This window comes from Carcharodon carcharias, chromosome 13 (assembly GCF_017639515.1).
Source record: "Carcharodon carcharias isolate sCarCar2 chromosome 13, sCarCar2.pri, whole genome shotgun sequence".
In the NCBI taxonomy this organism is placed as follows: Eukaryota; Metazoa; Chordata; class Chondrichthyes; order Lamniformes; family Lamnidae; genus Carcharodon; species Carcharodon carcharias.
The window spans coordinates 119,963,355-119,975,435 of NC_054479.1; the positions used below are offsets into that span (position 1 = coordinate 119,963,355).

Below are 12,081 nucleotides of genomic sequence, written 5' to 3' on the forward strand. Positions count from 1 at the left end.
CCCACCCCCTTTCTGTTTCCCCCTTCTCTTTTTTCCCAATAAATTATAAAGATTTTCCTTTTCCCACCTATTTCCATTATATAAAATAAAAAAAAACCCACTAGAGCTATACCTTGAGTTCCCTACCATCCATTCTTAATTAGCACATTCGTTTAGATAATATCACCAACTTTAACTTTAACACCTATGTGTTCTATTGTACTATTGTTGTTGACATCTTTTGATGATCTGCTTCTATCACTGCTTGTTTGTCGCTACAACCACACCAACCCCCTCCACCTCTCTGTCTCTCTATCTCTCCGCCCCCCACACACACACCTTAAACCAGCTTATATTTCAGCTCTTTCCTGGACTCGAACTCAAGTTCTGTCGAAGGGTCATGAGGACTCGAAACGTCAACTCTTTTCTTCTCCGCCGATGCTGCCAGACCTGCTGAGTTTTTCCAGGTAATTCTGTTTTTGTTTCAGGCTTCTTTAGTGTTGTTGGAGCTGCACTAATCCAGGCAAGTGGGGGAGTATTCCATCACACTCCTGACTTGTGCCTTGTAGATGGTAGACAGGTTTTGGGGAGTCAGGAGGTGAGTTACGCATCACAGGATTCCTAGCCTCTGACCGGCTCTTGCAGCCACAGTATTTATATGGCTAGTCCAGTTCAGTTTCTGCTCAGTGTCAACCCCGAGGATGGGGATTCAGTGATGGTAATGCCATTGAATGTCAAGGGGCGATGGTTGGATTCTCTCTTGTTGGAGATGGTGTTTGCCTGACACTTTTGTGGCGTAAATGTTACTTGCCACTTGTCAGCCCAAGCCTGGATATTGTCCAGGTCTTGCTGCATTTGGACATGGACTGCTTCAGTATCTGAGGAGTCAAGAATAGTGCTGAACGTTGTGCAATCATCAGTGAACATCCCTACTTCTGATCTTATGATGGAAGGAAGGTCATTGATGAAGCAGCCGAAGATGGTTGGGCTGGGGACTACACTACACTGAGCAGCACCTGCAGTGATGTACTGGAACTGAGATGATTGACCTCCAACAACCATAACTATCTTCCTTTGTGCTAGGTATGACTCCAACCAGCAGAGATTCCCATTGACTCCAGTTTTGCTAGGGCTCCTGATGCCACACTCAGTCAAATGTTGCCTTGATGTCAAAGGCAGTCACTCTCACCTCACCTCTGGAGTTCAGCTCTCTTGTCCATGTTTGAAACCAGGCTGTAACGAGGTCAGGAGCTGAGTGGCCCTGGCAGAAATCTAACTGAGCGCCAGTGAGTAGGTCATTGCTAAGCAAATGCCGCTTGATAGCAATTTGGCCCCTTCCATCACTTTACTGATGATAGAGAGTAGACTGATGGGGCGGTAATTGACTGGGTTCAATTTGTCCTGCTTGTTGTGTACACTGCATACCGGGGCAATCTTCCATATTGCCAGGTAGATGCCAGAGTTGTAGCTGTACTGGAACAGCTTGGCCAAGGGCGTGGCAAGTTCTGGAGCACAAGTCTTCAGTACTATTGCCAGAATGTTGTCAGGGTCCATAGCCTTTGCAGTATTCAGTACCCTCAGCCATTTCTTTATATCACATCAAGTGAATTGAATTGACTGAAGACTGGCATCTGTGATGCTGGAGATCTCTGGAGGAGGCCGAGATGAATCATCCACTTGGCATTTCTGGCTGAAGATTATTGCAAATGCTTCAGCCTTATCTTTTGCACTGATGTGCAAGTCTCCACCATCACTGAGGATGGGAATATTTATGAGGACTCCTCCTTCTGTGAGTTGTTTAATTGTTCACCACCATTCATGGCTGGATGTGGCAGGACTGCAGAGCTTAAATCTGCTTCTACACGTTGCGGAATTTGCTAAGCTCTGTCTATCACTTACTGCTTATGCTGTTTGGCAAGCAAGTAGTCTGTTTTGCAGCTTCACCAGGTTGACACCTCATTTTTAGTTATGCCTGGTGCTGCTCCTGGCATGCACTTCTGCACTCTTCATTGAACCAGAGTTGATCCCATGGCTTGGTGGTAATGGTAGAGTGGGGGATATGCCGGGCCACGAGGTTACAGATTGTGGCTGAGTACAATTCTGCCGCTGTTGATCCACAGCGCCTCATGGTTGCCCAGTCTTGAGTTGCTAGATCTGTTCAAAATCTATTCCATTTAGCAAGGTGGTAGTGCCACACAACAGAATGGAGGGTATCCTCAATGTGAAGATGGGACTTTATCTCCACAGGACTGTGCGGTGGTCACTCCTACCGATACTGTCATGGACAGATGCATCGGCGGCAGGCAGGTTGGTGAGCATGAGATCAAGTATGTTTTTCCCTCTTGTTGGTTCCTTCACCACTTGTCATGGGCCTAGTCTAGTAGATATTCCTTTAGGACTTGGCCAGCTCGGTCAGTAATGGTCTACCGAGCCATTCTTGGTGATGGACATTAAAGTCCCCCACCCAGAGTACATTCTGTGCCCTTGCCGCCCTCAGTGGTTCCTCCAAGTGGTATTCAACATGGAAAAGTATTGATTCATCAGATGAGCAGGGGACAGTACGTAGTAATCAGCAGGCGGTTTCCTTGCCCATGTTTTACCTGATGCCATGGGGTCTGGAGTCGATGTTGAGGACTCTCAGGTCAACTCTCTCCCGACTGTATACCACTGTGCCATCACCTCTGCTGGGTTTGTTCTGTAGGTGGGGCAGGACATACCCAGGGGTGGTGATGGTGGTGTTTGGGACATTATCTGTTATTAGAGCTATTAAAACTAACATATTCCCTTTTACTTATATAGGCACTAAATTATTCAATAGAAAAATTCAGCTAAAAATCAATTTCTTGATTTTTGCTGAAAAAAGAGACATGCTGTCAAAACTTTTCATCTTGCACTCGTCAGGACAGATTTGCCAGAATACCAAATCTAAAGGGAACAACAATTTATGCTGCATGAAAAGAGAGTGCTGATTGGTTGGCAAGTGCAAGTGGACTCTTATTGGTAGAGGCGTTGCCATGGGGAATGCCCCAGGGAATAGTTAAATGCCAAACTTAAACTTAAACCAGGTAGGTCGATTCTGAATAGCCAAGACATTATCATGAGTAATGAACCAGGGAATGGCTGCCCCCCAAGCTTTTGTTTAGTTAAAAATGGTAAAATGCATGTACATGCTCCTTCTGATTGAAAAGGATAGGATCCTATGTGTGAATATATGGAGCTTCTAGCATGTGTAAGTAAGCCACACACACTGGGAGCCCGACTGATAATCTTAAATTGGTTGTCAGTGTAATTCTTAGCACAATCAGGATTGTTTAGCAAGTGCTGACCAATCACGGAATCACATCTAATGTTGGACACTATGTTTTGAGTTTTGCAAACATGGGCTGGTTGAGTACGGTTAGTTCTTTGCCTGTTGCAAACAGCCAAAGGGATGTGCTGTTTGATACAAACCACCAGTTGTTGGGACGTACGACCTACATATCTGGCATCACACCGGCACTGAAATCGCTTGGCATTTAACTATCTCCTGGTGCATTCTCCATGGCAATGCCTCTACCAATCAGAGTCCACTTGCCAAGCAATCAGCATTCTCTTCTCATGCAACGTAAATTGTTGTTCTCTTTACAATTGGTATTCTTGTGATTCTGTTCTGATAAATACAAGATGAAAAGCTTTAACAGCATGTCTCTTTTTTCAGAAATGCTCAAATTCTGTACTACCAAGTGGCTATTCTTAATTTTTTTATCTTCATCTGTCATTTTGCTCTTAAAAGCAATTTAGACTAAATCTTTACATGAGCTACTATGTTCCTCATTACAAGCTTTATGAACATTTTTGAGTTCACTGATGTTCCCCCATAACCGAAATAATTCCTCAGCAGAAAGAACCAGCCTCTGAGCAATGCCGTTGTTTAGTTCGGATATTTCTGTCCTGCCCAAGCAGAAGTACCGACTCTGTATCATTGCGTCCCAAATTTAGCAAAGGTTAAAATCTTGAGATAAAAGCAGAAATGTTGGAAAAACTCAGCCGATCTGGCAGCATTTGTGGAGAGAGAAACAGAGTTAACGTTTTGAGTCTGTATGACTCTTTCCTAGAGCCATACGGACTTGAAACGTTAACACTGTTTCTCTCTTCACAGATGCTGCCAGATCTGCTGAGTTTCTCCAGCATTTTCAGTTTTTATTTCAGATTTCCAACATCTGCAGTATTTTGCTTTTATCTTAAAATCTTGAGATATTTGGCACAAATCCATTTGCACTTTAGTTAGATCAAACAACTTCTTGATGTAATCTTACCAGTGTAGCCAAGATCACAGAAGCAGACACCAGAGATGCAGTCACCATGTCCACTGCAGTAGTTAGGGCAAGGCTCAGAGATGTAAACTTCATCTAAACTAAATGCAGATGCACTCCTGTGGGTGCTGGTCTCCTGAAACCAGCGGAATCGAGTCTTACTGTAATTCAACAAAAGAATGAAAGAAACTGAAATAGTATAATGCTGTTACAAATATTTATTAATTATCGCTAGAGCAGTAATAATGCTGCAGTGATTTATCGGTGGTTTTTAGTTTAGCATTACCAATCCCATTATAGTGGAAGGTAACATTGCAGGAATCAGTTTATTGGCCAAACAAAAAGTGATCTGCAGACACTTCATTCTTCTATGATACAACACATGGCATGAAAGGTTCCCAGGTGCCAATTTTTGGTAATGGGCTTTCCAAACAGAAGGCTGCACACAAGACCTTGCCCCAGGCTTTCCTACAAACTGTACACTGCTGACTTCAGAGATGGAGAGAGAGGCAGCAAAGCTTGTCTTTTCTCCCAGCAGGTTATAATCAAAGTGGAGGTTGCTTTTCCCCCAGTGGCCTCAAACCAGGCAAGGCCAGGGTAGTTACCCTACTTCCCAGCTGTCACTTGCAAGTTTCGATCAACCACCTAGTGTTCGCTTCTTTGGTTTTATGACAACATTACAAGCATGTCTTTGAGATATTTGTGCTAGTGAGTTCCACTTAAAGCAGTTAGACTGTACTTTCAAGTAAGATGTTAAACCCAAACCCCTGTCTATTTGTTCAGGTGAACATACAACATTCCATGGCACTATTCAAAGAACAGTGCGTTCACCTGATCTATATTCATCACTAAACCAGTACAGATTAGCTGGTCATTAATCTCATTGCTGTTTATGAGACCATGTAGTCTGCAAATTGGTTGCCATCACATAAATATATATCTACCCTCCTTTCCTCCCTCCTGCTTTTGGAATGGTATGAGTGGACAGAGAGATGTCATCTTGCCCCCTTGCACTGTTATCTGATCAGGGAAACAAACACTGCATGCGTATGCACTTAAACACAGCAATAGGATTGTTCTCTTGCTGGCAAATTATTTAAAATTAGAAAATAAGTGACCATTCCTTCAGTTCTTTACCAACACTAATCTTTAAATGCAGTTCATCAGACCACTTGAGAAGTTTGAAAGTTTAGCTGTGTGCTAGTTGCACTTAAGCTGAAACAAAGCCAAACTATTGTTTGGGGAAGGTCTGCAGGTACTCTCAGACCACCAGAATGTTTGATTCATTCCTAGTTTGATACTGGATGTTTCGTTAAAACTGCCCTATTATGTGCTGAAAATCAGCTCTTCACAATTTAACTGCTCTAACCAGACTGCACTGTTCCATGGTAAAATTAGAGGCCAATTTTCAAGTAGTACACACAAGAAGAAAAAGAAAAGCTAGGAGTATATTGTGTTCTCTTTAGTTTTGTTGGGAGCACCCATTTTGTTTCCTCCGTTCCTCTCAGAATCCACTAGCTGAATCTATTTCTATCTAAACTGAACACTAATACCCAAGGTGAACATTGACTCACTCATAAATTATGATTCCCTAACTAGCAGAAATTTTATTTAAAAAGATAATGAAGAGAGATCATCTATTCACTTTTAATGCTATAAGTAGCTCTTTTCTTGTTTGAAAAAAAAGATAAATTCTATTTGTGTTGGTTGTTGATTATTACGTAGAATTATGTTATAAATATGGCACAAAAGCAGGCTATTAGGCCCAATCCATGCTCCACCCATCCATTTAATCATATCAGCATGACCTTAAATTCTTGTCTCCCTTATGAGCAGAATATTATGCTCAGTGTGCGGGCGCGTGCCCAACATGCCCGAGCATAAAAAGACGTGGGATGACGTCGGGCGTGCGTTCCGATGTCATCACGCAGTCTCGGGATATTTCATTCGGTAGGGGCACGCCAGAGTCGGCTGCGTGCCCACCGATAACTAAAAGACCTATTAAGGCCATTAACAATCTAATTAAATGCGAATTTATGCTGCCCGTCCAACCTAATGGTTGGTGGGCAGGATAAAAGGCCAATTGACCTTTACATTTTTTAGGAAACCTCATCACAAGCAGGATGAGGTTTCCTAAAGCAAATTTTTGAATTAAAAACATGTCCCAGCTCATGTGACAGAGTCACATGAGGGGACATATTTTATTAAATTTTTATTCTCTTCATATTTATTTTTACACAGCGTTTCAGTCGCCCCGAGGCACGGAGCTGCCACAGGGAGATTGAATTGCTCTTTCTTGCACATGCACGAACTGCACACTAGGCTCTCCCTCCTCTCCCTGCCCGCACAAGCAGCGCTCAGCACTGTCACTTGCGATCCACACAGGGCGGGCCCTAATTGGTCCGTCTGCGTGAAATCGCAATGTGAAGCCAATCGTTGGCAGTGTTCGGTATCCCGAAAGCCCCGCCTGCCCCCGCAAAGCCCACATGCCAAGAGCAAAATCCTGCCCTATGTGTTTATCTGGCTTCCCCTCAAATGCATAATTTTTGCTTCATTTACTCCTTGTGTTAGTTAAAAAATAACATTCCTCCAACATACCTGGATGCGACAGATCTTGGGATAACTATTGTGATTCTCGTCCATGTTTCAAAGTCTCCTATATAGAAAATTGTCGATTCCCTCAGTTCTCTTGAGCTTCCCTCGCAGCCTTTGACACCTGGAGATGCTGGGTAGCAACCTTCTTTTACCAATGACCAAGATCTACCAGCATTATGAGAGTATTGAAGAAGGACAGGAGTAACACTACTGAACTGGCACTCGCATCCAATGTTCAGCTGGAAGGACCAGATATGACAAGTTAAAACAATTTTGAACAACAAATCTTAGGATGCCTTGGGACATGTATGTGTGTAGGTATATATGTGTATGTATGTATGTATGTACATATGTATGTGTGCACTTACTGTAAAAGATGTCAAGTTACATAAAATTATGGTAATGTTACTGCCCAGTACACTCTTTCTACACCCAATTTTGAAATAAGGAAGAATACATTTTCATTGAATTCTGGCCCACTTAACTTTCTGATTTCACCAAGAGTAAGTATACTGTGAGGGACTAAGACCTCACTATATTTTTATAAACTATATATGGATATCCTCATTGCTATTTCTAAAATGTTAAAACTGAACAAAGGCCTTTAAAATAGTTGTACCTATGTCTATCTGTGACCCCTGAACAAAAGAAGCTACTTAGCAGTTTTGGGAAAACCCGCACCTCATTATCTCTGAGGACCCACTAATGACCCCCCTACTGACTGTACAGCCCAACTTCAAAGAGAGCTTTACAAAGACTATTTGCATTTAATAATCCAGGCTGGCCAGGAGATGGATCTTTTGCTAAGACAAAGACCCTGCAGCCTTCTTTTCAATTCCTAATGGCTGAGACATTTAACAGTCTTTGGAATCCAAAAAATGGATACACATCCTTTGTCAAAGACCCGGTGGAGGTGGGAGTCATGCGATATCAGCCTCTGGCTTGTGGAACAAGTAATATTGCCTTGCTGAACTGCATATCTCAGTCTGCTATTTACCATGTAATTAGCCACCTAACCGACAAGGGCCCCTGCTCAGGTGGAATACCTGGCTCCCATTTACACTGCTTCTGCTAGAAATTCTGTACCATCACCTACAAGACTGATTCATCTCTGCATACCTATTTCATTCTATGCAGTCAACACCACCGGAAAAGTGAATTATCCAGCATCAGTTTTCAGCCCACCAACCCCTGTGAAGGAATACCTCATTGAGCTTTTATTCTGGGCTCTGGAACCCACCTGAAACAATATTCCTTTTCCCTATGGTCTCTGCACTGTAAATCTTTCTTTTCTCTATCCCTCTCTTTACTATCTGAATACGAGTGTGTGCAAATAAACTAACCCAGTGAATTTTTTTTATTCAGTCATGGGATGCGGGCATCGTTGCCTAGGCCAGCATTTATTGCAGATTCCTAATTGCCCTTGAGGTGGTGCTGAGCTGCCTTCTTGAAGCGATGAAGTCCATGTGGTGGAGGTATACCCATAGCGCTGTTAGGGAGGGAGTTCCAGGATTTTGACCCAGTGACAATGAAGGAATGGCAATATAATTCCATTCCAGGATGGTGAGTGGCTTGGAGAGGAACTTCCAGGTGGTGGAGTTCATCCTTTCTCAAGTTTGCTGTGCAGTTATAAATAGAAAATTGGCTTGCAGCAATACCAAGCGGTTGGGAATCATGCCACTGCTTATAAAGAGGGGGAAACTAATGATAACATCTTTCTGTTTACAGATGGGTGGTGAGAGGAGAAATTAGTGCTGTTTAAGTTAATCCCCCTTCTGTCCATAACAGTAAGAAGCTCCTGTCTGAAGCAGGTGGGAGTTTCATTCCCTTATTCAGAAGGAAGCTTTTAAAGAACCTTAAAAGACATCTCAACCCATTACCAGCAGCCTTTGACAAGGCCAAAGAGACCAGGGATTTAAAAAATGGCAGGCATGAAGGGAAAGGGACTGCTAACTGCAGGCACAAGCCTACAGTTTGGTAAAGGATCAGTCCTGCACCTAACCATCTTTTCAAAGTTCCTGAATGCAAGGGGGAGCTGCATGAGATGCTTCCAAGAGAATTTTTCCTTTATGTCATTCCACAGCACCATATCGGTAGGTCAACATTGGAGTGCCCATCCAAGGACAGGCAGATAAATTTCAAGGCACAGCAAAAGAACTTGTATTTATATAGGCCTCTCACAAACTTGGGTCTTACAATAAGGAATTCCAAGCTAATGAAGTATAGTCACAGTGGTAGAGAAACCTGGGAGCCAAATTGTACACAGCAAGGTCCCACAGACAACAATCAGATGAATGATCAATGTGTTTTTAAAGCAAAATTAGTTGAAGGGTAAATATTGGCAGGACTAAGGTAATATTGGACCTTTCGCCTGAGAGGGCAGATGAAACCTTGGTTTAATGTCTTACCCAAATTATGGCACCACCTACAATATAGCACTGCCTCAGTCCAGCACTAGAGCATAGTCTGTGGATTGATATTTGAAGCCAAGAACTTCTGCCTTGGGCTAGAGTGCTACTGCTGAGCCAAGGCTGTTACAAAGCTGACGTTGCTGCCCTTAATGAGCCATCCTCAGACTGGTCCTTACCTCAGGTTTCACATCTTGGCATTTGCCTCTCTGCTGACCTAGATCCTAAAACATATAGGCCTCTCCTCCTTTCTGTGGCCATGAGCCATGCTGGATGTTAGGTCAAAGTGCTCTGCCACATCTGTATCTGCAGGAGGAGATAAAATTACCTCACTTTGGCAGACACAGCTGGTGGAGGTTTGTCTTCCCAAAGAAAGCTGCGCTCGCAGGCTTCATGTGGCTCATTACTGCCTGTCTTATATGTTATTCTGGAGGCTTCTTCAGAACTGCTCCAATTATAGGTGTGGCACTGCATGAAAGAAGGGCTGCCAGATGTTCAACAGTCCATCCATGCTAGCTGATTGATCACAGCCCACAACATGCTCACCATCCATTTCTGCAAGCTCTGGCATGGCTATCTGCCACTGACCATGGTGAGGGGAGGGTGCAATCTTTTTAGGATGTGGGTCAGCAGGGAGGAAAATTCAAAGATGTGAAACCTGAGGTAAGGACCAGTACCGCACATTTAACAGCAACAATTGTCAGCTTTGTATCAGCTTTGGTTCAACCTCTTGCCTCTGAGTCAGAAGCTCTTGGCTTCAAATCTCAATCCGCAGACTATGCTCTAGTGCAGCACTGGGAGAGTGCTGTACTGTAGGTGGTGCCATAATTCGGGTAAGGCATAAAGCAAGGTTTCACCTGCCCTCTCAAACGACAGATCCAATAGTGTCAAAGTCCTGTCAACATTTATCTTCCAACTAACTTAGCAAAAAAAACACATTGAACATTCATCTGATTATTGTCTGTGGGGCCTTGCTGTGCACAAATTAACTCTCACATTCCTCTAAATAGTTCAGTGGCTACACTTCATTGGCCATTAATTCCTTATGGAATCTCCTGAATTTTGAAAGGCCTATATAATTGCAATAAAAACAAAAAAATGATGGAAAAACTCAGTAGGTCTGGCAGCATCTGTGGAAAGAGAAACAGAGTTAATGGTTCGAATCCGTATGACTCTTCTTCAGAGTTAAAGAGAATGAAAGTTTTTTTGCTGTGCCTTGAAATGTATCTGCCTCTCTTAGAAGGCATGCTACAATGTTGGCCTAGCGATGACATAAAGGAAAAATCCCCTCAGCATCTCTTGCAGCTCCCCCTTAACTTCAGTGGGCATTGAAGGGATGGTTAGGTGCAGGACTGATCCTGCGGGTCTGTAGAATTGTGTCTGCTGACTTCACAGTCCCTTTCCTTTCATTTTTGCTTGCCATTTTTTAATCCCTGGTCCCTTCAGTCTTGGCAAATGCGGTTTGGCAATTGGCTGAGATGCCTTTTAAGGTTTTTCAAAAGCTGCCCATATCTCCCTAATTTGTCAGTGTTTGTTAGTTAGTGACTGCGCTTTCAGCAGGGGATCCAGGGATGCCAAAGTGGGACCAAAGACACAAAGCAGCAATATAAACTAATATAAAACAAAGAAGCTAACCTCCTGTACTAGCACAAAATCTTAAAACATTTTATATCTTCAAAATGAATGTTTTCAGTACTATGGTTGCACTTGAAACCCTTCAGTTGTCTGGTGGGCTAAGAAGTAGGACATGCCAAATAAGGAAAGCCAAATTTGAATGATGGCAATTGCATTATCAAATATATTCTAATCATCAGCCAACAGAAATCTACAGTGGTCGTGGAAGCACTTCTCTCCATCCAAGCATTTTGTCTGAGAGATTCAAAAAGCACTGTTTTGAGCCTCAGTCCCCAAAATATTTGAGGCTGGAAGTTAAAAGATGCCTCTCTACCGCTATATTAAAGGACATGTTAGCCTATTTAAAAATAAAAGGTTTGGAGAACATCTGTTAAAATACTGGGCAGAGGAAAGTCAATTAAAGCATTAATCATTCATCTGCTAATATTTTCATTCATTTACAATAAAATAGTTCACCCTTTCAACTAATTTTGCATATACAATGTATTTGGGGATTAGCAGAATATACTCCATGTAAAGAAGAAATAATAAACTGTATGTGAAGGGCTTCCTGCTGTCTTGTGGCCTCACACTGAAAACAATAGGAGGAGGGATGCAGACATGTAGCCTGTCCTGAGTGTGAAATGTGTTTTCCATCATCTGTGCTACTTTTTCTTGTTTGTTGATTTAAATTCACTCTGGAGTGCATTGAAGAAATACTATCAGCACCTATGAAGTGAAAATATTTTGTCTCTCTTTCTCTTGTTCCAAGGCTGTCAAACACATGCCTAAAAGCATCAAGGGGTGAAAAAAACTAGCAAGACTAAAAAATCCAAAGTGGTTAACTTTATTGCTCAGAATCTCAAGCTGTAATTCCAAACCTTAGGGAAAATAAATCTATGGTAATGAATCAACTGTTAACCTCTGAAACCTTTTTATTATTTTACAAGCTTTCAATTATTCAGCTCTCACCTGTTATACAACATTGATCAGTAGTTCTTGTATGGTTCACTAGTTTTAAATTACAAGCACATGACTGATACAACCCACCACAGGGATTTCATTATAGCATCAGACTGAGGAGTAGAACTCCTTTTGCCATTCTATCAAAGTGATAAGGACAATCCCACAGATCCTGATGTGCTATAACTTCCTATCAGTCTTACAGTCACAAATATTTATGCTGAAGAAGT

The 12,081-nt window shown here is 42.4% G+C and overlaps 1 protein-coding gene across 1 annotated transcript in view; it reads right to left on the bottom strand.

Annotated features, from left to right (window-relative positions):
• The window catches only part of reln (reelin), a 373,827-nt gene that overhangs the window by 122,774 nt on the left and 238,972 nt on the right, over positions 1 to 12,081 (bottom strand). Inside the window, exons 30-31 of the mRNA XM_041202329.1 lie at positions 6,870 to 7,105; positions 4,275 to 4,432 (exon numbers count right to left, since the gene is read on the bottom strand). Coding sequence (XP_041058263.1) covers positions 4,275 to 4,432; positions 6,870 to 7,105 — 394 coding nt within the window. The remainder of the gene's footprint in view (positions 1 to 4,274; positions 4,433 to 6,869; positions 7,106 to 12,081) is intronic.